This window comes from Pelobates fuscus, chromosome 8, assembly GCF_036172605.1.
Source record: "Pelobates fuscus isolate aPelFus1 chromosome 8, aPelFus1.pri, whole genome shotgun sequence".
Taxonomy (NCBI): domain Eukaryota; kingdom Metazoa; phylum Chordata; class Amphibia; order Anura; family Pelobatidae; genus Pelobates; species Pelobates fuscus.
Window position 1 is genome coordinate 61,866,622 of NC_086324.1, and position 27,309 is coordinate 61,893,930.

Genomic DNA, 27,309 nt, shown 5'->3' on the forward strand with positions numbered 1-27,309 from the left:
ACACCCTACATATGAAATCCATTTATATTTCCAGGAAGCTGTTAGTGAATATCCTACAAATGTGACAGTGAGGAGATGGGGGCTGGTATAGAGAGAGAGAGAGCACTGAGTGGCTGTGGGCCGGAGTCTGGGAATTACACCGGGAAATGTAGTTCATTCGCCTTGCTTCACACATAGAGACTCCGCCCTTTTAAACTACATTTCCCGTGAGCGCACCGCGGCGGGTGGAAAGCGTGGGGATAGTGTTGCAGTCAGCAGTGTCCAAACATGTCGTCTGGCTGTAAAATCGGACCGTCCATCCTGAACAGTGACCTGTCTCGCCTGGCCACAGAATGTGAGCGCATGCTGAGCTCAGGGGCTGACTACCTGCACCTGGATGTGATGGACGGGTGAGAGGGCTTGCTGGGCTCGGGGACCCTGCAAGAGAGGGCTGCATTGGATGTGGATGCAGAGCACACAGTGAGCATGGGGGACTACAGGGCACACAGTGAGCATGGGGGGCTACGGGGCACACAGTGAGCATGGGGGGCTACGGGGCACACAGTGAGCATGGGGGGCTACGGGGCACACAGTGAGCATGGGGGGCTACGGGGCACACAGTGAGCATGGGGGGCTACGGGGCACACAGTGAGCATGGGGGGCTACGGGGCACACAGTGAGCATGGGGGGCTACGGGGCACACAGTGAGCATGGGGGGCTACGGGGCACACATTGAGCATGGGGGGCTAAGGGGCACACAGTGAGCATGGGGGGCTACGGGGCACACAGTGAGCATGGGGGGCTACGGGGCACACAGTGAGCATGGGGGGCTACGGGGCACACCGTGAGCATGGGGGCTACGGGGCACACCGTGAGCATGGGGGGCTACGGGGCACACCGTGAGCATGGGGGGCTACGGGGCACACCGTGAGCATGGGGGGCTACGGGGCACACCGTGAGCATGGGGGGCTACGGGGCACACAGTGAGCATGGGGTGCTACGGGGCACACGGTGAGCATGGGGTGCTACGGGGCACACGGTGAGCCTGGGGGAGCTGCGGGGCACACGGTGAGCCTGGGGGAGCTGCGGGGCACACGGTGAGCCTGGGGGAGCTGCGGGGCACACGGTGAGCCTGGGGGAGCTGCGGGGCACACGGTGAGCCTGGGGGAGCTGCGGGGCACACGGTGAGCCTGGGGGAGCTGCGGGGCACACGGTGAGCCTGGGGGAGCTGCGGGGCACACGGTGAGCCTGGGGGAGCTGCGGGGCACACGGTGAGCCTGGGGGAGCTGCGGGGCACACGGTGAGCCTGGGGGAGCTGCGGGGCACACGGTGAGCCTGGGGGAGCTGCGGGGCACACGGTGAGCCTGGGGGAGCTGCGGGGCACACGGTGAGCCTGGGGGAGCTGCGGGGCACACGGTGAGCCTGGGGGAGCTGCGGGGCACACGGTGAGCCTGGGGGAGCTGCGGGGCACACGGTGAGCCTGGGGGAGCTGCGGGGCACACGGTGAGCCTGGGGGAGCTGCGGGGCACACGGTGAGCCTGGGGGAGCTGCGGGGCACACGGTGAGCCTGGGGGAGCTGCGGGGCACACGGTGAGCCTGGGGGAGCTGCGGGGCACACGGTGAGCCTGGGGGAGCTGCGGGGCACACGGTGAGCCTGGGGGAGCTGCGGGGCACACGGTGAGCCTGGGGGAGCTGCGGGGCACACGGTGAGCCTGGGGGAGCTGCGGGGCACACGGTGAGCCTGGGGGAGCTGCGGGGCACACGGTGAGCCATGTATCTCCTTTCTGCACAAGGACAAGGGACTATATCTACTAATAGAAGGTTTGAGACCGAGTTGCATGGGGAGCATGCATAGCATACGTGGTGGGTACCTATGGTTTAAATAAAGGGGGGTGGAGGAGTGGTGGAGCAGAGTAGCCATTTGTTGTACAATTTAAATATTTGCCAGTCATATTCTATCAGCCTGATTATTAATAACTACAAGTAACTGCAGGTACAATATTACAGTAGTAAACCATAGTGAACAATTGTAATAGTAAATTAATATGTAGTAACAAAGGTGTAAGAAATTCGGTGAAGTATTTTCTGAATCTCAGTCTCTACCTTAAAGCCGCATGTAAACAGTAACAGTGAATTTACTTTGGTGTGGTCTGTTTTACCAATGAGTGACTCAGGCACAGTTATTGACTTGTGTATTAGGGAGACTTAAACTGCTTTCAATAGCAAATGTGTGTTAAAATATAAGCCTCTCTTTACTTTAGGTTTTATATATATATATATATATATATATATATATATATATATATATATATATAAAAAAAAGTGTTTCCTTTATAATGAGCCCTCTTTTCTATAACTTCCCATATATATTCCTTATAGTTGCAACATCTCTTATCTTGGCTCATGTATCAGTTAAAGTTCCTTCAGAATGTGAGCTATGTATGAATAATACTCTAGTGCTAAGCATGCTCTGTTTGGTCTTGTAATTACCTTCGCACGTATCTGCCGTGTAAAGATGTCAAACAAATTTTAGTCTCACGTTTGCAGTTTTTCTTCCTGTGCACATATGGACATCTACAGGATGGTGAAGGACTGTAGTTTAGGAAACAAATGTGCACTTTTGTGCCTATATTGAAACCTAATTTGTGAGAAAATACATTATAATTAGAAACAAAAACAATTAACAGCTAGTGTGACAGATGTATAACGACAATTATAATCATAACTGTATTGCTTAAGTCACAGGAACACTTTTAAACTTAACCCCCATGAGTCTTTTCCAATGTAGTCCTCACGCCCCAAGAACATGGCCCTCTAACTATTGCTACATATACTGTATTACATGCCATGTAATGTTTTTATATACCATATTCTTGCTAAATATTTTAATAAAATAATTTGTTTGTACAATTCTGATAAAGGGGGGGGAGGGAGGAAGGGCCAAAAATAGTATTAACAGGGGCCAGTGGCGAGTTAAAATTCAGCCCTGGTGAGTAGAAATTCACCCCCCAGTTAGGCTTACAGTGGCTAGTAACTTTTAGGCTAGTAGTGTGGAACCTGAAATTTTGAGGCCTCTTATTACTAATAAATGATTTACACCACCTTTTAGTGCTGGTCCATGATGGAGTATATTTCCAATGGAAGTGTAAGTATTACAGGGCTTTGACATGAGGGAGACCTTTACCCTATTAGAAAGCCTCTGACATAACCAGTTAGACATTCCATTATACTTGTTTGTGAGCCTAACAGTGTAAATCTTTGCAATTGGCCTTTGCAGCTGTTTGGGGGGAGTAGTGCAGTGTTTGTAATTGGCCGCAGCAGCTGTGTAGGAGCAGTAATGCCATACTAGGAGTAGTATTTGCTACACATGCAGGCTTTGAACTTAGACAATGGAACATGCCAAGCACCCTCTAAAAACTATAGTCTGCTGTAGTGGTTACGATGCCGGGATAGTTACATAGTTACATAGCTGAAAAGAGACTTGTGTCCATCAAGTTCAGCCTTCCTCACATATGCTTTTGCTGTTGATCCAAAAGAAGGCAAAAAAACCCAGTCTGAAGCACTTCCAATTTTGCAACAAACTAGGAAAAAATTCCTTCTTAACCCCAAAATAGCAGTCAGATGTCTCCTTGGATCAAGCAGCTATTAGCCCACTAATTAGAAATTATATCCCTGTATGTTATGTTTTTGCAAGTATTTATCCAATTGCAATTTAAACATCTGTATAGACTCTGACGAAACCACCAAGGTATAAGCCCACTTTAAGTATTCAAACCATTTTCACATGGTTTTACTCTTTTCGAGGTTCTGCTCGGTCACCAAGCTGCTTCCAGTCTGCAAGAGCTGCCTGTAGCGGATGTCAAATCTGTGCAAGATTGTTTAATTGGCTAAAAACAATCAGTTGACAACGATGAATGAACTACTATTTTGCAAAAAGATAATGCCTGCCTTACATGGCTCTTGAATGTAGCTGTGGAAAAGTTGTGCTGAATTGTAAACTGAATAACAAAAAGTTAGACCAAAAATAGCTGGTTTAGGAAAACCAATTCTAATCTTCAACTTTGCTACAGTCACAGCTCGGTTATTTTATTTTAATATGGTGTTTAGTTAGAAAGATTTTAAAAAGCAGCATGTTTTTGAGTTTTATGATGGAATTATTAGGGTGAAGTTGAAATCTGTTGGATAATCCATTTTTGCTTTAAATCCATCATGTGCCTTCCCGTGCCAAATTGTGATTTAAGGAGTGTTTCCTGTACAGACACACTGTACATTGTAAGGGGAACGTGTGCAGTGAGAGCAGGGTACAGATAATGATTTCATCTCTGCTTCAAAGGGTCCAACCTTTTGATTCCTCTTACTTGAATTTGCATTAAAGGGAAGCTATAGTGCTAGGATTGCAAGCCTCCTCCTCCCTGTGGCACTGGAAGGGTTAAAAACCCTTCTGTCACCGGATTCCAGCGCCGATATGCCTCGATGCTGGGGCAGGCTCCACCTCTGCTCCTTCCCCGCCTCACCTCGTGGGGTGCGGGACCTAAGCTTATGCGCAGCTAGTGCCATGCCTGCATTAGGACTATCCTACTGGAAAGTATTGCACGACATTTTTCTATGAAGTTTTAAATGACGTTGGATGTCTTCATGCAGAGCGTGAGGACGTCCTGCGTCAGACGACCAAAAGTCCCTCTGATGTCCAATCAAATGCTTCTCATTGAACTGGTAGAGGGGTAGGCAAGGGGGGAGGGCTTTCCTTTTAGTATGCTTGGAGACCAGGATGAAGAGAGCACTGCATGTTGGTGATGCTAGAACATAAGGTGGGGCTTATCTTCACTGTGTAAGGAGAATGGAAGGGAGGTGACCATTACAAAAGCTGATTTACAACTGTCGCCAGCTCACAGTGTGTTGTGACGCAAGCATCATTTTTTTGCACAGGACTAACATTAGTCAGTCTGGAACAGAGTTCCGGGCTGACTGTTACTTCTGCCGGGGTTGTAACTAGACCCCTGCACAAATTACCATAACTAATATCTCTACATCTCTATCTCTGTGTAGCGTTTCATATACTGCTTTGTGACCACTTCAAAAAACAGAAGTAGCCATGGAGGTTGGAGTAACCCTTCAATCATTATTTGCAGCATCTAATCCTCCTGTATCTTCCTCCCCTCTGGGTTGGACATTTTGCTAGTGGGGAGTCGGTAGTCTCAGTGTACGTAGCTGCATGCAGCAATGCAATTTTTTCAGAGCTAGTAAAGCCTTTTTATATATTGTTTCTAATTGAAAAACGAACTTATAGTTTTCGATTCAAAAGAAAACAAAACAAAAAATCTGTTCCAAACCATGTCCTGATAAACATAAATCAGTAATGAAGCACTCATTTCTTTTAATCTCCCTCTGATATCCTTGTTTTTACTGGAAAATGGGGTTTAAGCTGTTAATCTTTCTATATTGTATATTTTATCCTCTAGACATTTACAAATTCTTTTAAAATGAACATCCAGTATAATTTTTCTTTTGATACAGGCACTTTGTTCCTAATATCACCTTCGGACATCCAGTGGTGGAATGTCTAAGGACACAGCTGGGAAAAGACCCGTTTTTCGGTAAGCTTTGAAGATGTTACTGTACTAAAAGTTGAGTTTGTACACAGTTTTATACTTTTCTTGCCTAACCAAATGTTCATGGGTGTGTTGACAGCCTTACAGAGGAACTGTCATCTCTTACGATGTGTCTCAATGTTATGTATTAGTTATGCAAAAGTATTTATTTTTTTAAACTTGGAGATGGCAACGACAGAGCATGGCATGATGCAAATTATCGGTATCCCATGATACAGTGTGAGTGGCACATAAACACGCATGCAAGCCATGGCACCCTGGAAGTAGTACCTGATTTAAATGCAGTTCACCTTGGTAATTTAGCCATTGATCAACAGATCCAGTTTGCTTTAATTTATATTGGCTATTTATGTAGCTTTCATTTATAAGTTGCCGATCGCTTCTATGAAACTCATGACCAGTAAAAAAACTTCCATCAACACGCAGTATACTATTTCCAAATTGTAATTTCATCTATAAAGCTAAGCTGCTGTTTTCAACTCTTATGTTTCCATTCTAATACAGTTGGGGACTTAACCCCTTAAGGACACATGACATGTGTGACATGTCATGATTCCCTTTTATTCCAGAAGTTTGGTCCTTAAGGGGTTAAAGAAGTGTGAGTTGTTATTTTTACAAGCTAGATCTATGGTTATTGCTGTCAGAGCCATCACTACTTACACAGTAATTTATAAACATTGACTTGTGTGATATCTGTCATCATGCTGCACAGCTTTCTTTCTATAGTAAACCCTCACATGTCTGGCACATGAAGGGATACATGGTCCAATGTAGTCCTTCAGAAATTTTTTTTTTTTTTTTTTTTTTTTTTTTTAAATGCTACTGTGGTTCTTTTAAAAAGACACTTTTTATATATCAGCAAATTAAAATCTGTCATGTAAGGTAATGTCCTGGCACATGCTGGAGCATTCAGTGAGTTAATCTGGTGATTGCATGGCTATCCTTCCCCCTAGGATTGAATGATACATTCTTGTGTATGCTCAATACAGCGATGAACATTGTAATATATGTGACCGCGAACCCCGTTCATTCTGTTTGAATATAAGGACTACTTTATACTTGCTGCTGTACAGAAAAAAAAACCATTAAAACAGGGCTCGACAAATCCCTGGTCGCCACGGCGACTAATAATTTTGCCAGGGCACCTGGGATTTGTCAACTTTTTATCTAAAACGCTTGGAAGGGCAAATAATGGAGCCGGCAGTCTACCCGCGGGAGCATGGAGGCGGCCGGCTAAGTGAGAGTTGGAGCAGGCCGCCCTAAGCTTCATGGAGGTGGCCGGCTGAGTGAGAGTTGTAGCCGGCCGCCCTAAACATCATAGAGGCGGCCGACTCAGTGGAGCATCAAGGAAGTCGGATGGGGCAGCCTGCGAGGGAGCAGTGATCTTCTAGCGGCTCCTCTCTGCTCCCTCGCGCTGTTTAATGATGCCGGGAGCAGAGAGGAGCTGCATGGTAGATTACTGCTTCCTCTCACACAGGAATAGAGAGCAGCCCCACTAGACCCCAGGGAACGTCCACTCAACATTCCCAAAAGGTAGGGAGGCTGGGTGGATTAAAATAAAAAAATTAATAAATGTAAATTTGTGTTTGAGAAAGTGTATGTGTGTATGCCCCTGTCAGTGTGTGCATGCCCCTGTCAGTGTGTGCATGCCCCTGTCAGTGTGTGCATGCCCCTGTCAGTGTGTGCATGCCCCTGTCGGCTTGTGTGTGTGTGTTTAGTTACCTGCGATCACGATTGGTGGTTTTTACTCACCCTTTTTATTCACCACGATGTGCGGGTTTTGCTGTGGCTTGTCCCGCCCCCATTGCAGAGTTCATCAATCTTTATGGTCTCAGCAAAGCCAATGCTTTTCCATAGGAAAGCATTGGGAGGATATTGCGCATGTTCTGTATGGGTAACATTCAGCGTGTCCATGCAGAGCACTGACACAGGCCTCTCTATTGGCTGTCTGAGTGACAGCCACTAGAGGTCTTAGTAGCCAGCAATGTAAACACTGCCCTTTCTCTGAAAATGCAGCGTTTACATTGAAAAGGCTACAGGGACAGGCTATAGGCACCAGAACCACTACATTAAGCTGTAGTGGTTCTGGTGACTATAGCGTCCCTTAAAAACAAAAAATAAATATAAAAAACTGGCTCCTAATTTTTTTTTAGCTGGCTCCTAGATTCCAAACAAATTTGTCAAGCCCTGCATTAAAAACTTGGTTGATAGCTCTACTATGAGCTATAATGTGTTTTAAGGACACACAGACCCATGTGTTTTTGGCCATTGTACTGATTTTATAATGTTATGTTACCAGCCGATGAATCAGCAGTTAGGCCATGGTGGCCAGGAAAGTGTCAAACCATTTGAAAATGGTTTGACACTTAACAGTGAAATTGAGCTTCGGCACCATAAGCACTACAGCACTCCGTAATGGTGGACAGTGCCCGTTTTAATTAGCAGTGAAAGCTCAAAAGCATTTCAACTTACCTGATGAAATTACCTTTTTCCCTACAGACATGCATATGATGGTTGCTAAGCCAGAGCAGTGGGTGAAGCCAATGGCGGCTGCTGGTGCGAACCAGTATACTTTTCATTTGGAGGCCACAGACAACCCAGGAGCTTTGATTAAAGACATAAGGGAGAGTGGTATGAAGGTAATTTTAAGTAAATGTAATGTTATTGACTGAGGGTGCTGTTTACTCCGCTGACTTTTTCAGCAGATTTCGATATGTACGGTATCTCTTTGGATTGACATCTCATACATTTTATCAGGGGTCAGCTACCCTATGGCACTTAAGGTTCCTTTCCACGGCACTCAAGGCTGCCACAGCCAAACAGGCTCTGGCCTATCAGGAGTCCCAGTGGGATTTCAGACATCTGCTACAGAAACCTGAGTGGTAATTACAAGTGGTGAGGGACAATCCTCATTTTACACATTGCAGCACTTAGAGGAAGTGATCTCATCACTTCCTTCCAGCACTTGTGAATGGGAATCTGCACTGGAATAGAGCAGACTAAAGCAGCTATCGCAGCTCCTGCCCTTGACCTTTACCTGGCCAGCCCAGTCCTCACTGGTCCCAAGGGAAGACGGCCACACTGCTAAAGCTGCAGAATAACAGCCCACATAGTCCCCACAAACACAACACCATTGACAATCTACATACACGCACACAACCCCAAAAGCAGCCTCTCACATGCAATACCGCAAGCAGACCAACACATACACAGTATGACTTATCATCCACACAATTCCACAAGCGGCCCCCATACACAGCCCACATTCACAGGTATTATTCACATTACCACAAACTACTCATAAACATATACAATAGAACAGCCCACATGCGCACAAAGACAGCACTTGAAAGCAACTGCAGCACCCATAAAGAACGCGAGCAGAATACAGCAACATACACACCTCAATTTAAAAATAAAATAGGACCAGCATGCCAAGATCTTAAAGATATTGTTTTGGCACAGAACTATTAAAAGGTTGCCTACCCCGCCCTATATGGACAAAAGTACTGTGACACACCTCTTAATTATCGAATTCAGGTGTTTCAATCAGGCCACGGATGAATAAAATCAAGCATCTAGAAATGCAGGCTGTATTTACAAACGTTTGTGAAAGCAAATGGGTCGTTCTGAAGAGATCATTGAATTCAAGTGTGGTGGGGCGCCACCTTTATAGTGGTATTATGGGAAAGTGGAAGCGTTTAAGAACAGCAGCACCTCAACCACAAAGTGGAAGACCACGTAAAGTTACAGAACGGGGTCACTGAGAGCTGAGGCGCACAGTGTGTAAAAGTCGACAACGCTCTACTAATTCAATAGCTGAAGAGTTTCAAACTTCCACTGGCATTACGATCAGCACAAAAACAGAGCAGCAGGAGCTTCATTGAATGGGTTTCCATGGCCGAGCAGCTACATGCAAGCCTCACATCTCCAAGTACAATGCCAAGCGTCAGCCGCCACTGGACTCGGGAGCAATGGAAACAAGTTCTGTGGAGTGACAAATCAAACTTGTCTTTTGGCGAGTCTGGGTTGGGTGAATGCTGCCTACCTGATTACATTGTGCCAACTGTAAAGTTTGATGGAGGAAGGATAATGGTAGGGAGCTGTTTTTCAGAAGTTGGGCTAGGCCCCTTCCAGTGAAGGGAAATCTTAATGCTTCGGCATACCAAGACATTTTTGACATTGCTATGCCTCCAACTTTATGGGAACCCTTTGAAGAAGGCTCTTTTCTATTCCAGCATTTATGTGCCCCAGTGCACAAAGCAAGGTCCATAAAGACATGGTTGGATGTGTTTTGATGTGGAAGAACGTGACTGGCCCACACAGAGCCCTGGCCTTTAACCCCATTGAACACCTTTTGGGATGAACTGGAATAGAGATTGCAATATTTTCTACTGGGTGAATGGGTAAAATGTCCCTTTTGTGGAAAGCTTTCCCAGAAGAATGGAAGCTGTTATAGCAGCAAAAGGGGGGGACCAATTACATATTAATGTCCATATATTTAGTTTAGAATATTGATGTAATGGTCAGGTATCCCAGTACTATTGTCCATATATTGTATGTGTGGTTTTATTTTAACCTTTTTAACAGTTCGCAAGTGATTGCAAACGGTACAAATACCCACCTAGCAACTCCTGTTCTGGTGTCTGTCCCAGTGTTGCACATGGTACTACCATAAACTTTTCTGTTGTGGACCAATGTGGGGAGTCACCTGAATTCTCACCAGTGAGTTTGGGAGAAAAGTATGTTGGGGTTATTAGTGAGAACTATTGGGCATTCAAAGGAAATTTCACATTTATGGCCACAGTAGCCAAATTGGAAATATAGTTGACTTGGAGAATGTTTGTTTGTTTTCAGATTGGCTATTTTAGCTTTAAATTTTAAATTCACTTTCAATTCTCACAAATTCCCTCACAGTAAATAACCCTGTTGGGCTAATTGTGTTTGTTCACTATTCTGGGAATTCTTCTGTATTTTTTTGAGCAAAATGGCCTAAAACATGCAGTTCCATTGTTCATTCTTAACGACTCTTTTTAGTAACTAACTCAACCACATCCAAGCACACGGACAGCAGGGGGCAGCAAGGGGCATGACAGGAAGAATGTAAGCTGCAGTACCTATTATTTTTACTTAACACTTTATTTTTTCTTTTATGTTTTGCTTACAGTAAGGAAGAACATTTGGAATCATTACACACACACACGTTACATTCCATAGTACACAAAACAAAGTGTTTTTCCTTTTAATGGGGCTGCATGCAGTGATTAAACTAAAGACTTGGTCTCTGGTGAAATTCAGGTTTGTTTGTTTTTTTGTTTTGTTTTTTAAATCAAATTCCGATGTATGAGAAATAAGAGATCAGTAGGACACACCTTTTTATCTTTTATACTTTTCTCAACAGTGCATCAGATTAGGTAAAAGTGGTATTGAATATAAGAAAATTACCTTGGTAATTAATGGACTTTTTTTTCCTTTTCTTTTTTTTTCCCCATGTGCTCAAAATATGGCAGTGGTACTAAATTAACAAAATTTTTACTTTTCTCATAAATAAATATATCGAGTTTGTGTTTCGTGTAGAATTGCTAATATTTGCTTTCTCCATTCACTCCTGGGTTATATTTGGTAAAAGCATCCTTCTGAACATGGCAGTAAACATACCTCTCTACACTCTGTCATTAGATCACCTCTACATTAGGCATACTGTTGGGTTTTACGTGACTGGTCTTTCTTCCAGGTGGGGATTGGTATTAAGCCAAATACAACTGTGGAGTACCTTGCTCCCTGGGCAAGTCAGATCGACATGGCCCTTGTTATGACTGTGGAGCCAGGCTTTGGAGGACAGAAATTCATGGAAGACATGATGCCAAAGGTAATCTATGCCCATTATTTTTATCCAGCATATTACAATGGCATTTACATTTCTTGACAAATTAAAAATTATTCAAGTGATTCTCTTATCAAGAGTACTGTTTGTACAATCTTTAAAAGTACCCACATTCCTTCTAGTTTTTGCAATGTGGGTTTACACTCTCAGTCAATGAATGGTGGTAAAAGTTGAACACAATTGATGTTTAACGTAGAAAAATAATTTTGTGAAGACCAAAAGCCGTGCAGGCAGACCAATGCAAATGTCAAGCCATTCAAAAATGGTTTGATTTATTACCATGGAGAGCACTAGTGGACATCTGGCACCATAACCACTCTATTGCGCTGTAATGATTGTTTCTTTAATCGTATATAGATCTGTGTCTGCAGTCTGACTATGTAAATTAATGCTGTTTCTGAGCACTGGCAATGTTTGCACATTGCCAAGAACACACCTCTTGTGGCTGTCCGCTTCCTCATTAAAGACGTCGCAATTCAAATCTTTACATTTGAGTCCTCACGCACAACACTGTGAATCATTCAGTGGCATTTGATGGGCCAAGTGCAGCGATTGCCAATTTTGGGTGACCGATTTAGAATAGCAGGACACATTAAATTGTACTCGTGCTTAACCCCTTAAGGACACATGACATGTGTGACATGTCATGATTCCCTTTTATTCCAGAAGTTTGGTCCTTAAGGGGTTAAGTGGGACAGCGCATCTCCCCCCTCGCTTTCTCATGTTCCATGTTCTCGGCAAAGGCTGAGGCACCACAGTAGAGACAAGTAATTATTCAGGCTTTTCCACCGACATGTGAATTTCAACATTGTAATCTCTCTTAAAGCCCCTAGATGGCAGTATGATTTTTTTTTTTCCCTCTTCTCCACTCAGGTTTACATTCTAAAATGTAGCTGAGTCTTGTTACGAAGTAATCACAAGAAGGGAAGTAATGCCAAGTAACTGGCAGAGTAAGACTTGTGGTTTCAAAAATCAATTTTTATTTATTGGTTTGACAAAAGCAAGAGCTAACCTCGGCTGCTAGTATGAACTGTAGTGGTTGGGTTACTTAGTGTGTACATTTAATATATTATAAGTTTAATAACTGTAAAATCTTGTGTCTTATACAGAGGGAGAGTAAAATTCAGGAACCACTTAATATTACACTCTAGGCACCATTTACAACTCATCACATTAAAGTGATTATGGTGCCTGGATCTGTCCCCACTATTCAGGGTCACACTGTTCTGTACTAATTTGACACAGAGGACTCTCCTTGTGTGAGCAACCTGGTTATGTCTATGCTGTATTCCTAAAGAATTAACCTTGGTGTTCATAAAGAATAAGACTTGTGTGCCCTACTGCAAGATGCCGGTTAATAGACGTGGTTATTTCCAGTCTGCCTTAAATATGTTGCTAAATAGTCAGGACTCTTCTGCAAAAAATAAAAATCAAATGCCTTAAACTACATAGACAAATGAAAAACATTATTTATTCTTATTTGACATCATGTCTGGACCAACTGAGCAACACTGACACGTTTTGTACTTTTACAGGTACTTCATCACCTAATCATTAATAGTTTTCACATTTACCTTTTTATTTCAGGTACAATGGCTAAGGTCGCAGTTCCCTTCATTGGATATTGAGGTTGATGGAGGTGTAGGACCAGATAATATACATAAATGTGCAGAGGTGAGAACTACAGCTTCATGGATACAATGCTCATATGGCTGTATTTTCATACTATGTGGCTGCTGGGGTTTGTTATCCCCTGCTTGTGATGGACATCTCTGCTCATATTATACTACATATATGTATCTAGTTTTAGATAACTGATCCTGGCACCTTTCAAGATTGAGAGCATTCTTACCCATGGATGTGTGAGAGATTGGGCTTTGAACATTTGTACCATTTAACAAGTTCAGCAACTTTCAATATTTGACAATGGACTGTTCACAGCATTTTGCATATTAACTCTAGATCCTCTATCCCAGCTCCCCCACTCTAAAATACTTCCTTTTTGCCTATTGCCGTATAACCAGATATGACCGTCCCATTTATACTTTTATTTATTTTTTTACTTTATTTGCCCTTCAGTCTTAACTTTGCAGTGTGTGTCCAATAATGTAGTCTTGCCACCAGTAAGCACAGCAAGTGTTTCGAAATCGCTTTCAAAGAAAACCGATTTTTGAGACACAGGTAGCTGTGAAATCTGCTATTCAGTCCCTATACACTATTCAAGTAAAACAGCTGCCTGTTTGCTTAAATAGTGTGTAGGGCCTGAACAACCAATTGAAACACAGGTTATTTGTATTTGCGCTAGTAAAAGCAAAATTTCTAATAAACCTTTACATCTTCAGGATTGATGGGTACACTGAAGACAGGCATTGAGTTTTAGAGCCACCGGTAGCCTACAGGCAGGCATTATTATACCTTATATGCTGTGGCATGAATATGTATAATTCAGATACTTTCTCTTTGTACAGGCTGGAGCCAATATGATCGTCTCTGGCAGTGCCATAATGAAGAGCGATGATCCTCGCACTGTGATTAACCTGCTACGAAATGCCTGTTGTGAAGCTGCTCAGAAACGCTCTCTGGACCGATGAAGAGAATGGAAAGCACAATTATTTTTGGCGCTCGCCGTACACTGTTCAGACTACTGTAGTGAGGATCCATTCCAAATTCAAAGAAGTGGCTCTGGGACCAAGACCAGGGTGGACAGTAATGAGCTGGAATAACTCTTAAAACCTTGCAGGCTACAGAAACTGATTTGAGGAACAGGAACTAGTGTTGGGTTTATTTAGTAAACTGAGCATTGTGAAGAATTGACAACAGGGCTTTCAAATTTTACACCAAAATTTAGGGAGGAGGGGAGGGAGAGCGAATGAGAAATCCGTTTTGGTTTGGGGTTTTTTTCTCCGCTTAGCTTCTTTGGTCTAAAATGTCCAATTATTTGTCATTTTTCAATAATATTTGGTTTAGTGACTAAACCTTCTTCCCTTTTGTCTTTACATATAGCATTAGCTTGGCAACAGTTGGAAAATGGATTGAAGGGCCTGTCACCTGTGAGGTTTTAATTAAAACATCTTTATTAACAAATGCGTTTTGTTTGGGGAGGGGGGGGGGGGGGGGGATAAAAGTTTTACAGGGACAGTATACGTACCAAAACAATTTATTTAATAAAGCAGTTTTATTGTATAGATCCGGTTGGCTTAAGAAAAGTAAATCCCCACATGTTGTAGAACTACAAATCCCATGATTTATTGCATACCTTTAGAATGAGAAAAAGTTATGGAAGCTGTAGTTTTAAAATGGCCACCTTTTTGCACTCCTGGTATAGATCGTGCCCTTACAGTCTCACTGCTTAATTCTCTCATTTAGGAGTTAAATAACTGTTGATACAGCCTTAGTCACAACTCCCTGCATGTAATACACCAATACTGCTTCATTAAGCCGAATATTCTTAGGTTGTTACCAGTAGTTTTAAAATCTAATATGTAAAGGTCTTTAGGTGTGTAAAAGTAATGAACATACTTTCATAGTTAACCCCTTTTAAGCTTTTTTGTTTTGCAGTCTAGATTGTATTACATTCTTTATTTTGGAAACCCAATTGCTGTGCTGTAATTAAAAGAATAGGCCATTAGTACTAACAAAGCTCAGATTATCATGACTGCACAGAACATCATTGGGCCACAAATTAAATACCCTTTAATTACAGTAACTAATGATACAAATAAACAATGGTGCTTAGTGTTGTAACAGTTCCAAATTGGATTAACTGGAGACCCCCAAACCCCCTTCCTAATTTTGTTCTCATTTTGCAGTTTATTTCATATTACTCCAAATTTAGACCTGTGTTAAAGACCACCACAAGCATTTTTGTGATCTCTGCAGTCTGCACACAGCGCCACAGGAGGGGGTTGCATGCTACCTTAATCATAGTTATATAAATGTACATTGACCTTTCTCTAGTAAGGGAATATGTGCAATGGCTCTGTGATTAGTATTCATGTACAGTGCTAAGTAAGTCAAATGCATTGTTATAGAAGTGCTTTGCTGATTGGGTGATAAACACCTACCACCGAGTCACTGGAAAGACAAACCACTTCTGATCTCCAATTAATTGAGAACACACTTAAAATACAGAAATAACTTTAATATAAAATAGAACACATTGAATAGTCCATAGTCTGGTTAAAAGACAAAATTAGAAGTCTCCTTTTCACCTATGTTTTGCGACAGTGTAATTTATACAAGGTGCTGATGTATTCTCCACTTGGGCTCATTTCTACTGTAGTTTGAAGGAATGGTAATATTCTAAACAGATCAAAAAAAAGACCAATAAAATACTGCAGTGCATCAGTTTACAGTGATTCTAGAGCAGGGTTTAAAAACTCTGGCCTTGCTGAACTACAACTCCTATGGTACTTGGGCTATTTCTTTCAAAGAATCATGGGAGTTGAAGTTCAGCAACATCTGGAGGGCCAGAGTTTGGATAACCCTGTTGTAGAGCAATTATGACCAACCACAGCACCATTGATGTTTTAAGTACAATAGCCACAATTCTCAACCAAGCCCTTAGAGAGAGAGAGCATGATGGGAAATTTAGCACACAAATCAAGGACAATTACTGCTCCTGAGTAACTCGTCCTCCTGTCTTGTACCTTTTAATATACTCCTCTGTGATACATTATTTATATAGTGCGAAAATATTCCACAAAGCTTTACATTGTGGGGGTCAATACAGAACAAAGAAATACAAACAACAAATGCGAACAGGAACAAAATGTGAAGAGGGCCCAGCTTAAACAAGCTTACCATTAAACTGATTAATTGGAAATGTGGGGGAATACTTTTAAACAAGTAATATATGCACAGGCTCATTATCACCTTGTGTCTCCTTTGCAAAATGGCCAGTAATTCTGAACAAGTGTTAGTTTTTTATTTTAACAACCAAAAAACACTATATACAAATACACACTGAATCCATTTTCTTCTTCCTGCTTGCCTGCAGCAGCTATTGGCAAGTACAACACAGAATAGCACGTCTTTGTAACCCCAGCCTGCAGGGTCAGAAGAAACAGTCTTTGGGTACAGGGTAGCTGAAAGGTCACTTGTAGTTTTTTGGCTAGTAGGTCCCATGTGCAACCTGTATCAGAAAGGAATACACAAAAAGAGAACGAGTAGAGAGAGGTTGTCAGGTTGCTATTGTTATTGGTGGGGGGTAACCCCTATACGAAATGAACACAAATGAAAAGGTAAGTATTAAGCAAACCAGAGTGGGGGAGAAGAGACACCAAAACAAGTCTCTTTTTATATTTTATCAACTCCCTACTCGGGGCTAATACATAGAGAGCAACCCATGGACACTACAGTATCGTGAACTAAAATATAACTTTTAATAAAAAACTTTACAAATATCCTAAGTATAAACGTGAGAAAAAATTGTAAATACAATTCTAAATTTGATAAGGCTGTGATCAGCAGCCCATCAATTTATAACAGGAGAGGTAATATAGCCTCGAGTCTAAAACGCCACTGGGGTGAATTAAACTAGGAGTGGAATCTGCAGAGATTAGCTAAATGGAGATTGCCTTGCTGCTGTGAGACATCATGTCTTTACCTCCTGTATCAGAAAGGCAAAGCACAATGCAAAGCGGTTATACGAGGCTGTGTAGACAGTAAAACATTCGAGTTCAAGTGTATTGATTATATTGAGTTTAATGTTCTTTTTGAGAAATGGGTTTGCGAGTGCAACTTCCTGGTAATTATGACCCCTGCCTCTGTAAGCTTGTTTTTTTGTCATGATGCAGAAGTCTAAGAATTTGCCCCCCCTCTCCCCTATGGTCAACATCTACACTAGGAAGGACCAAGAGGCAGCCCAGCCCGTGTAATGATTCTTTAGACTGTCAAAGTTTCATGGTTGTTTTAATTCTGCAATTGCTAGGAGCTACATTTGGCCAGCTCTGCTCTCCTACATATTATCAATTGGATCACTATGGCTTGGGGCAATATAATTCTTCGCCATGTTTTCTGTTGTTAATTTCCTCTTTCCTTCTTTCATCAAAGACTTTATATACCTGAAGGAAATGCTAGTTATAGCTCTTCATTTCTCATAATCAGGGCAGTCTTTACTATTCCTTGAACATCGAGCAAACATTCTACTTGGGCCCCACACTCACATGCAATCACACCCTCCACACACCTCACCCCCAAAAATAAATCAAAACACAATCAGATATACAGAATCACACTCATACAGATACAAACACTACGACACACATGTAGATACAATAATACATATATATATATATATATATACTGACACACATTCACATACAGATACATATACAGTCACATAAAACCACAAACAGACACTCATGCGCACACACGCAGAGAAACAGACACACAAACAAACATGCACAAAGTAAATTAATTTAGCCACCCTCCTGTGTTTTGATACAGAATGAATAGTTCTATCCACTTATTTGAATTGCCATATTTAATCCTACATAGACAGGATTGTTTCTGCCATAAAGTAGTTGATCACAAAATTATACTGGAGAAATGTTTCTAATGGCAATGAGGGAGTTAAGTTATTCCACTTATTTAAACACGCATGCACGTTTCTGCATGTTTAACATAATGCACAGAATTATACACAAGCGTGCCCAAGAAGGTTAAATCACAGAAGACAGCAGGAGGAGCAAGTGGTGGTCTGGAGGTGGGTGTCACATAGTAACCCCAACAAAGACAACAAAATGGCGGTACTGGAACAGGTGAGGTGTATAAATCTAAAAAATGTACTTTGAGGTATGGGGCGATTTGGGCAAAGTTGGTATATGCGTGACAGGTTCACTTTAACAGCCAGTTTCATATTTGACTTGTACATTTACATAGTTATTCCAAGCACCACTAACTTTATTAGAGATCAACTAGGCTACAGCTTACCTTCATTTTCCTCTGGGTATGACAAATTGTGAATGCAAACCGCTTCCAATGTCACGTTAGATCTGAATCGCCAACTGAGTGTTGCGCACCTTCAGCATCAGATTGGGGTGGCTGAAGTATGGAAGTGCACTGCGGGTGTTTGGCCACTTCATTTAGCAATGATAATGCCGTTTTTTCTGTCAATGGGAAGGCCCTGGGTTCCCATTGCTCTATCTGCCAAATAAGCAGCATGAAAATCAAGACAAACGCCATTTAATAAGATAAAAACATACACAACTAGTATAATACGAAGGAAGAGGCTACGGTGTATTCTCATGTTACAAAGCCCATTTCTTTGGGAAAGGAGAGATCAGGTTTCCCTATGTATAGGAAAGCACTGTCCTGAGATGCATAATTCGTGTGTCACCTGCTGATTTTTTTTACTAGTTTCTTGAGCTTATCATAGGGGCTTTAACCTCTGCTCAAGGTGGCAAATGACCTTATATGCAATCTGTTTGCCAAACAAGGCATTAAGCCTTTCAAGGTCAGGGCTATGCAAATACCATACTTTTCGTAATAAGACGCTCTGTAATATAAGATGCAACCATATATTGTTAACTAGAAATGTAGAAAATAAAACCATATAAAAATCTGTACAATAATTACAGTAAATTTAAACTTTTGTGTATAGTTGATACAGTGTGTGTGAATTTGATGGGTGGGATAGGGGCGGTGTTCTGTAGAGAATGAGAGAGAAGCAGTTTATTTTTGGGGTGGGGCTATTTAAAGGGACACTATAGCCACTAGAACAACTACAACCTAATGTGTATAGTCAGTCTGTGCAGGCTTTTTTCTGTAAACACTGATTTTTCAGAGAAAAGGCAGTGTTTACATTACAGCTTAGGGACACCTCCAGTTGCCTCCCCAGGTGGTTCCTCTGCATGGAGACACTGAACTTTCCTCATAGAGATGCACTGATTTAATGCATCTCTATGAAGAGATGCTGGTTGGCCAGAGCGGTGTTTGGCTCCGCCTCTGGCTTGCCTCCTTGGGTGAGATCATCAGAATTTACAATCTCAGCCAATCCAATGGAAAAGCCAATTCTGATGATGTCAGCCAAGGAGGCAGATCAGGACAAGCACCAGCAGACTTGAATAAAGGGTATATTTAGGGTGTAAGGGGGACCAGCTAGTGTTTTAACACTATAGGGTCAGGAATGCAAGTTTGTGTTCCTGACCCTATAGTGTTCCTTTAAGTTTACTACCTCCTCCCTGCATCTTACCTTTGGCAAGGGGAGGAGTTATAACTCTGTTTTAGTGGCCTTCCTATTGGGCTTAGGTATACTCTGTCTCTCTGGTGCCAGAGTTTTTAAGCAAGTCCTGGCATTTGCAGTGTTGAAGTGAGAGAGCAAAAGGAGCTTGGAATTGCCCGGTGAGGGAGACTGGCAAGATTGCAGCTGCATAAATGTAGCAATACTTGATATATATATATATATATATATATAATATAGTACACAGTTTTTTACCCCAAATAAGAAAATAAAAAAATATGGTATCTTGTTATGTTCCTGTGAAGTGAAGTCATTGGGGAGATTTATCAAAGTATTAAGAACACTTTTTCATCTAATTTTTGGCCTGATTTTCTTTAAGGTGTTGCTTGTTTTGTATCCTGTATTCTTATTTTTTCACCAATGCAAGGAATTTTTGAATATTTCCGCCACTTTTTCCCAACAGCGAAGTAGCAGAATGTTTCAAATTAGAAGTTAAGCAGTCTTCTGGAATGGAAATTTCTGTGAAAACTGGCACAATTTACTATGAAAAAAAACTGCCACTTTTTAGATCACTTTATTATTATTATTCGGTATTTATATAGCGCCAACATACTCCACAGTACAAACATAATGAACATGCATCAATTCAAAACGAACCTGTACTGTCCGTGAGCTCTAATAAATACAATCAGAATGACTGAATGTAACCACCATTTTAACCCCTTAAGGACCAAACTACTGGAATAAAAGGGAATCATGACATGTCACACATGTCATGTGTCCTTAAGGGGTTAAAGAACACTTTGAAAAATGATCCCCCATTGTTCCACAAGTGGTTAAAACAGGGCTCAAACATAATTATTTCTGTCAGCAGAAAAAAGATGAACCTATACACAAAATACCCTCCTCCACACATACACTTGAGTAACAATTACAAGTGCGGAGATATTATGAAGGAAGTAAATTGTGTTTATCAATTATAGTTAACCAGGCAAGACAAGATAAGAAGGAGGCCCATCTGGACCTTTGGGTCTAATTGTTTGAATAGCCTAAACTATTCACAAATGTGTATCTAGCTAACGGCATTTAATCATGTCTTGCTGAGGATGTTGCGACATATCAGTTTCTATTTCTTCAGCACGCAGTGGTTACGCTGCAGCTAGGAATTCTGGGTAGTTTTCCTATGGTTACCTTTACACCTATTAAATATATGTACACGGTTCTAGATGTTTTTTTCAAACAAAAAGTTCAAGAAACATCTTGTTTGTTCAGTTTCCTTTATTTTCCTCAAACTCATCCTTTTAGACCCTCCCAACTTTTCTTCTTCTAGTTCCACAGCGGTTTATAGCATCATCTTTATGGGAGTTGTAGTTTAGTCGTGATTTTTCTTGTTTAAAAAAAAATAAAAAAGCTAACAGATCAACTGCATCTCATAGAACCCCCTGTTGAGTTTATGCAGCACTGCCGGGATTTAAGTGACTGTTACCGTCAACAGTTACTGACTGCAGAAGCTGCAAAGCCTGTTGATTTACAGCAAATGTTTTATGCATATAGTATTAATACATTAACAAATGCTAATTTAGAAGTGCAATCATTTAAGATTTTTAATTTTAACTGCCTCACTGAGGAGGCTGAAAATGAAACCAGAGAACAAGTAAAATGTAGGTTATGTCTAAGATGTATATGTTTTCCCCATTGCAAGTCACTACTGTTACACTATTTTATTTTAGATGTCTGTGAGCTAAAGTGGCTTGCTAAAATCAGAGAACTGGTATGAAAAAAACAAGCCAGACAGATTAATTACTACAAAATGTATTATGGCATGTTAACGAGGGACATCCTTGTTCTTAGTTCTTTACAGTAAACGGATTTACACTGATTTAGATAGATCAATAAAATAAGAGGCACTAGAACCACAGTATAGCACATGGCATACATTAGAATGACCTTTTCTTGGCAAGTCTCATCTGCAGTTTGTGGGTTCTGTGAATCATTTGTATCAGCTGATGGAGAGTCTTGGGAACCAGGTAACAATACAGTAGGACTCCTGCTGTTTTCATCTGAAGCCAAGAGATTTCCTGTCCAGACACCAAAGCTATTGCTTGAAGATCTGAAATTATAAATCATATTTATAAGAAGTAGTAATTATTACAGTGTTGAAATCTCGAAAAACACAGATTAGATGGACTGCGGAGACTAACCTGCTCCGCTTGGGCCATTTGCTTTGCTCCCACAATGACCAACGGGCCTTTTCTTTCAGCTCATACTTTTTATGTCTGCAGGAGATAGCCTCATCTGACAGGTCCTCAAGCTGCAATTACACAGAAATGTCAATCAGAACTGGGGAAGATAGATGTAGTTGGTTTGTAACTCACAGAAATGATGTGACAAGTAGCACTAGAGAATTAGTGAAACTATTGATGGCAGATCAGTCCAAACAACTTATTTTACATATAGATAGCTATTTACCAAAACAGCGGGGTTTAGTGATCATTTGCTGAATTGGAACCAAAATGTTTAAGTGTGTTTAATAGTTAAATAGCTACCATCATTTATTAGCCAATGAGATGGTGCAAACTAGAGATAATCAGACAGATAATAAAAACTTGTGATCTCACCTCAGGTTTTATTGCTAAAGGTTCAAGTACAACCATCTTCCAGCTGTCAAAGAAAAAACAAAATTCTAGGCATGAAAAAATCACCAACCCACCTATAGCATACCCTGGGGATCAGAGCATAGCCTTCTTGTAAAATAATTTGCAGATTAAAGGAACACTATAGTCACCTAAATTACTTTAGCTAAATAAAGCAGTTTTAGTGTATAGATCATTCCCCTGCAATTTCACTGCTCAATTCACTGTCATTTAGGAGTTAAATCACTTTGTTTTTGTTTATGCAGCCCTAGCCACACCTCCCCTGGCTATGATTGACAGAGCCTGCATGAAAATAAAAACTGGTTTCACTTTCAAACAGATGTAATTTACCTTAAATAATTGTATCTCAATCTCTACATTGAACTTTAATCACATACAGGAGGCTCTTGCAGGGTCTAGCAAGCTATTAACATAGTAGGGGATAAGAAAATCTTAATTAAACAGAACTTGCAATAAAGAAAGCCTAAATAGGGCTCTCTTTACAGGAAGTGTTTATGGAAGGCTGTGCAAGTCACATGCAGGGAGGTGTGACTAGGGTTCATAAACAAAGGGATTTAACTCCTAAATGGCAGAGGATTGAGCAGTGAGGCTGCAGGGGCATGTTCTATACACCAAAACTGCTTCATTAAGCTAAAGTTGTTCAGGTGACTATAGTGTCCCTTTAACATAGGTGTCAGATTATAAAACCATAAACATCTTGAAAAATGGGCTAGACAGTGCAGAAGAAAGAAGGGCAAAGTGAGAACCATGTTAATCATGGACAACTGTTGTGGGATATAGACATGGGTGAAAGTTGTGCTGAGAAAAGCAGACCAGGACTTGTGTGATGGATGAGATTGGTACTGAGAGAGCAAAGCACAGACAGCACTGCAGGATGAGGGCTGCACCATAGAGCAGAGTATTTCCAATTAGTTACACTCCCAAGCTCAACTTGCAGATAAGTTCCCATTTTATACCCATCTAGTCTTTTGCTTCCTCCCATGACCACATCCCATTTTTCCTCCATGTTTGCCCATCTTTTCATTAATGTAATCAAATCTGTGTATTTTCATCTCTTGATCAAGTCCTAGCCCATTGTTCCCTTTATAGGAATTCCATGTACATTTATTTTCTGTCGTCAACTGCTAATGCATTCCCTCTGCCCATATAAACTGTTACAACTCATCACCCAGTCCTTAGCCCACACTGTGCTCAGTTTCCCTCTGAAGAACACCAAGTAGACAGATTAGAAAGTGGGAGTCCCAATATTTTTAAAGGTTGAAAGGAGCCATACTCATTTTGGGATCTAAAATTTCTTTTACAAATTGAATGCAACAAATAATACCTGGGAGTGAGAATTTCTTTATACTGTAGAATTTCCACCTTTGTTGGTGCAACCAAACTCATGGGGATTACAATGTTGTCAATGTCGTAAGCATTTTCACTCCTTAACCTGCGGCGTGAAAGACTGTTGGAGTCACGCGCAAGGCATTTCTGAAAGAGCACACAAACAGATAAAACACAGCGCTGTGTACTAGAACTGAATTAGCACAAGTCTGTGTAGAAAACAGAAAGGGCCTTTAAAGGTCCCAAACACAGCACAGCAGGGGAGGACTGACAAAAAAAATCAGACACGAAGGCTGGACAATTTTTGTTCCAGTTGAGTCGTGGTTAAAAAAAATGTTTTAAATAATAATAAAATTTTAAATAGTGAAGAGCACAAATAGGGAAATAAGTTAATAATAAGAAGTTAATTATCAAGAATTAAAGGGACACTATAGTGACCAGAACAACTACTGCTTAATGTAGTTGTTCTGGTGTCTCCAGCCTGTCCCTGCAGGCTATTTAATGTAAACACTGTCTTTTCGGTGCAAAACCGACATTCAGCCTTGCCACACTTTGCCTGGAGACACTGAACGCTCCCCCAAAGATGCACTATGTCAATGCATCTATATGAGGAGATGCTGAATGGCACAGCACGTTGTTGTGCCTCACATGCACAATAGCCTCTAATGGAAAGCATTGGATTAGCAGAGATCAGCAAATGTGATGATCCCATCCATGGAGGAGTGGGAACGGGGCCAGACGCGAGGAGACCCATGCGGCACTGGTAAAAAGTTAAATAAATTCACATTTTTAACTAGGGGTAAAGAGGGCTGGTGCCTAAACGCCTATTTCAAACTTATAGTGTCACGAATATATGTTTGCATCCTGACACTGTAGTGTTCCTTTAAGATACTGATATATTTTGATTGAGCACTCGGATGTTCAATCATATCTCTATTACCTACCTGTGCAGAGGGCTTTTGAGCAGATGAAGTTCCACTGTCAACCTGTACATTTCTGAAAGGATCCGACATGACAGACAAGTCATCTGAATTAAGGAAAATGTGTAAAAAAAAAGCATTGCTGTAAAAATGAAAATACAATAACGAATAGATATTGCAACTATAAACAAAGCAGATTTGTATTAGATATTAAAATTTACCGGCTTCATTTTCACTCATGTGTCTTCTTTCCCGTGTGCGCATTTCATAGCACACCTGGGGTCTGCAGCTAGATTTGTGACCATTAGTCCAACTTGCTGATGCTAACAAAAAAAATATATATATATATAAAAATCAGATTTTAACATAGCAATGCAAATATTGCAGAATCACGTAAACCAAATAACGAGAAAGCAATGAAGTAGCTGTATACATTCACAGAACATGTGTGATCTTCACTAAACCAGAAAGGTGATTTCAGGAAGGGCAGATCAAATGAGTCAAGAACGTGTCCAAAAGGTACACTCAAGAAATAAAAAAAAGCTCACTGTTTAGTGTATATAGTTTACTGTTTAACTGATGAACTCTAAATCAAAACATGCATGCAATTCTGCATATTTTCATTGGGGGCATATCTAAAAATAGCTTGCAAAGTCTGCTGTTCTCTTGTCTATTGTCTTTGCAAGCCCACCTTTCATGCCCCAGTCCAGACTCTCTGTTTTTGTCCAATCACAGACTTCCCAGTGCAGCTAATTGAGATGTCTTTGCAAGGCAGGTGCTCTGGGCAATTGTCTGCCTTTTAAGTTTAGCTCCATGGTGCTAAAGTAACCAGGAATTAAGAGGACCTGTTGTCTGCTTGAAAACCAGGGAAGTGTAACAAGATAATTTATAAAAGAGCCAATATCTATTGAAATATACACTTTTTGTCAAATTAAAAAAAAGGAGAGCACACTTCACATAAAAGGTATTGCAACAAGCTAAAGTATTTTAGCGGTCTGGAGTGCCCCTTGCGCTTATGTATGGAAACACAGGAATGAATCAATTAAAGGGACACTATAGTCACCAGAACAACTACAGCTTATTGTATTTGTTGTGATAAGTATAATCACTCCATTCTGGCTTTTTGCTGTAAACACTGTCTTTTCAGAGAAAATGCAGTGTGTACATTACAACCTAGGGATAACTTCACTGGCCACTCCTCAAATGGCTACTAGAGTGTAATATGCAGTACTGCCATTCAGTGTCTCCACTCTCGGCATGGAGACACAAAACCTTCCTCATACAGATGCATTGATTCAATGCATCTCTATGAGGAGATGCTGATTGGCCAGGGCTGTGTTTAGCTTGTGCTGGTTCTGCCCCTGATCTGCCTCCTTGACAAGCTCAGCCAATCCATGGGAAAGCATTGTGATTGGCTCAGAACACTATTTCTGATGATATCAGCCAAGCAGGCAGATCAGGGGCAGAGGCAGCAGCTGCAGACTTGAATAAAAGTAAGATGTTTACTATAGTTAGTGGGACAAGCAGGGGGAGGCAGGGTGGCTAGATGGTTGTTTTAACACTATAGGGTTAGGAATACACGTTTGTGTTCCTGACCCTATAGTGTTACTTTTAGTTATGTACTTCTCCAGGATCCAAGCTTATTGACGGTAAACAAACAGAAGAGGTAGAACATTGTAAAATGAATATAAGGTACAAGGAAACAAGAAGAAAATGTTATTTAACAACTGTACAGTGCTGATGAATATACTATCACTATCACCCCCCCTCCCCTTCTCTCCCCCCCCCCCACCCCCACCAGATGCTGCCAGAGGAGAAGAAATAAGCAGCTCCAGGTTCTCTGTACAAAGTTGAGTAAAATACTTTTTTCTTAACCTACTAAGTGAAAGGACAAGTAACGCATTAGGAATACATGCTTTAGTGTTCCTTTAAGTATGTCTTTTTCCCCATCACTCATGATGACTCATGAGAATGGACATTCTTGGCCAGTGACAAAGACACAGATACCAGAAGTAAAAAAGATGATGATAATGCGAGGAACCCTCTGAGGTATTTAACCCCCTTGCCCAGCAGACTTTGCTAAAGAGGATATGTCCTTTTGTGGTTGAGGTGTTGGCTACCTTTGCAGAAAAGCTAAAGTTCTTCAAGATGGGAAACACTCAATACAGAAGTAGCGGGTGAAATGTCAATATTTTTAGCCATTTTTAGATGTCACTATAACAACTTCATACAACTTCTACAGATCCTGAAATTAAAAAAACTAACAAAACAAAAAACCTGTATTAGTATATTTACCATGAACAGGAGAATTTTCCTCTTTTGCTGTGAATAACGTGTTGGTGAAAGCTTCTCTCTTAAATTCACTGTTCCTCAGCAACACATCAAAGTGTAAATTAAGAGGGATTTCTAGAAATCATCCAGAAAGAAAACGTAAAACGCATGCATCGAGAGAGAAACTATTTCTCTTTAAACAGACATACACCGTCCCAGCTTACCAGATGGCAACGATAAGACAGGGTGAAATGTTGGGTCTATCTCACAGATTGTTTGGCTCATCGATCCAAAACTTTCCTGCTTGTTACAACCAGTCCAGGTGGAGCTACGGTAAGAGTTGAGTAGTGACTCATCGTACGGAAATAAAGATTCAGTGGAGAGTATAGCCTGCAGCAAGATTATTACAAAAAAAGCAAACTTAATGTTTGTAAAAATACAATGTAACATGACATAAACACGAAGCAAACAGCCCACATGC

At 41.2% G+C, this 27,309-nt stretch overlaps 2 protein-coding genes across 2 annotated transcripts in view; one reads left to right on the forward strand and one right to left on the reverse strand.

Annotated features, from left to right (window-relative positions):
• Positions 1 to 204: 204 nt before the first annotated feature.
• On the forward strand, positions 205 to 14,556 carry RPE (ribulose-5-phosphate-3-epimerase). Its single transcript, XM_063428721.1, has 6 exons — positions 205 to 389; positions 5,494 to 5,573; positions 8,088 to 8,227; positions 11,323 to 11,457; positions 13,060 to 13,146; positions 13,941 to 14,556. Exons 1-6 carry the CDS (start codon positions 268 to 270, stop codon positions 14,061 to 14,063), a joined length of 687 nt encoding a protein of 228 aa, XP_063284791.1. The 5' UTR covers positions 205 to 267; the 3' UTR covers positions 14,064 to 14,556.
• A 744-nt stretch (positions 14,557 to 15,300) lies between these two features.
• KANSL1L (KAT8 regulatory NSL complex subunit 1 like) overlaps positions 15,301 to 27,309 on the reverse strand; it is a 68,264-nt gene continuing 56,255 nt past the window's right edge. The window contains exons 7-16 of the mRNA XM_063429948.1: positions 27,053 to 27,218; positions 26,853 to 26,963; positions 24,779 to 24,880; positions 24,582 to 24,664; positions 23,636 to 23,784; positions 22,264 to 22,318; positions 21,859 to 21,962; positions 21,605 to 21,767; positions 18,409 to 18,621; positions 15,301 to 16,606 (exon numbers count right to left, since the gene is read on the reverse strand). Coding sequence (XP_063286018.1) covers positions 18,460 to 18,621; positions 21,605 to 21,767; positions 21,859 to 21,962; positions 22,264 to 22,318; positions 23,636 to 23,784; positions 24,582 to 24,664; positions 24,779 to 24,880; positions 26,853 to 26,963; positions 27,053 to 27,218 — 1,095 coding nt within the window. The 3' untranslated portion in view covers positions 15,301 to 16,606; positions 18,409 to 18,459. The remainder of the gene's footprint in view (positions 16,607 to 18,408; positions 18,622 to 21,604; positions 21,768 to 21,858; positions 21,963 to 22,263; positions 22,319 to 23,635; positions 23,785 to 24,581; positions 24,665 to 24,778; positions 24,881 to 26,852; positions 26,964 to 27,052; positions 27,219 to 27,309) is intronic.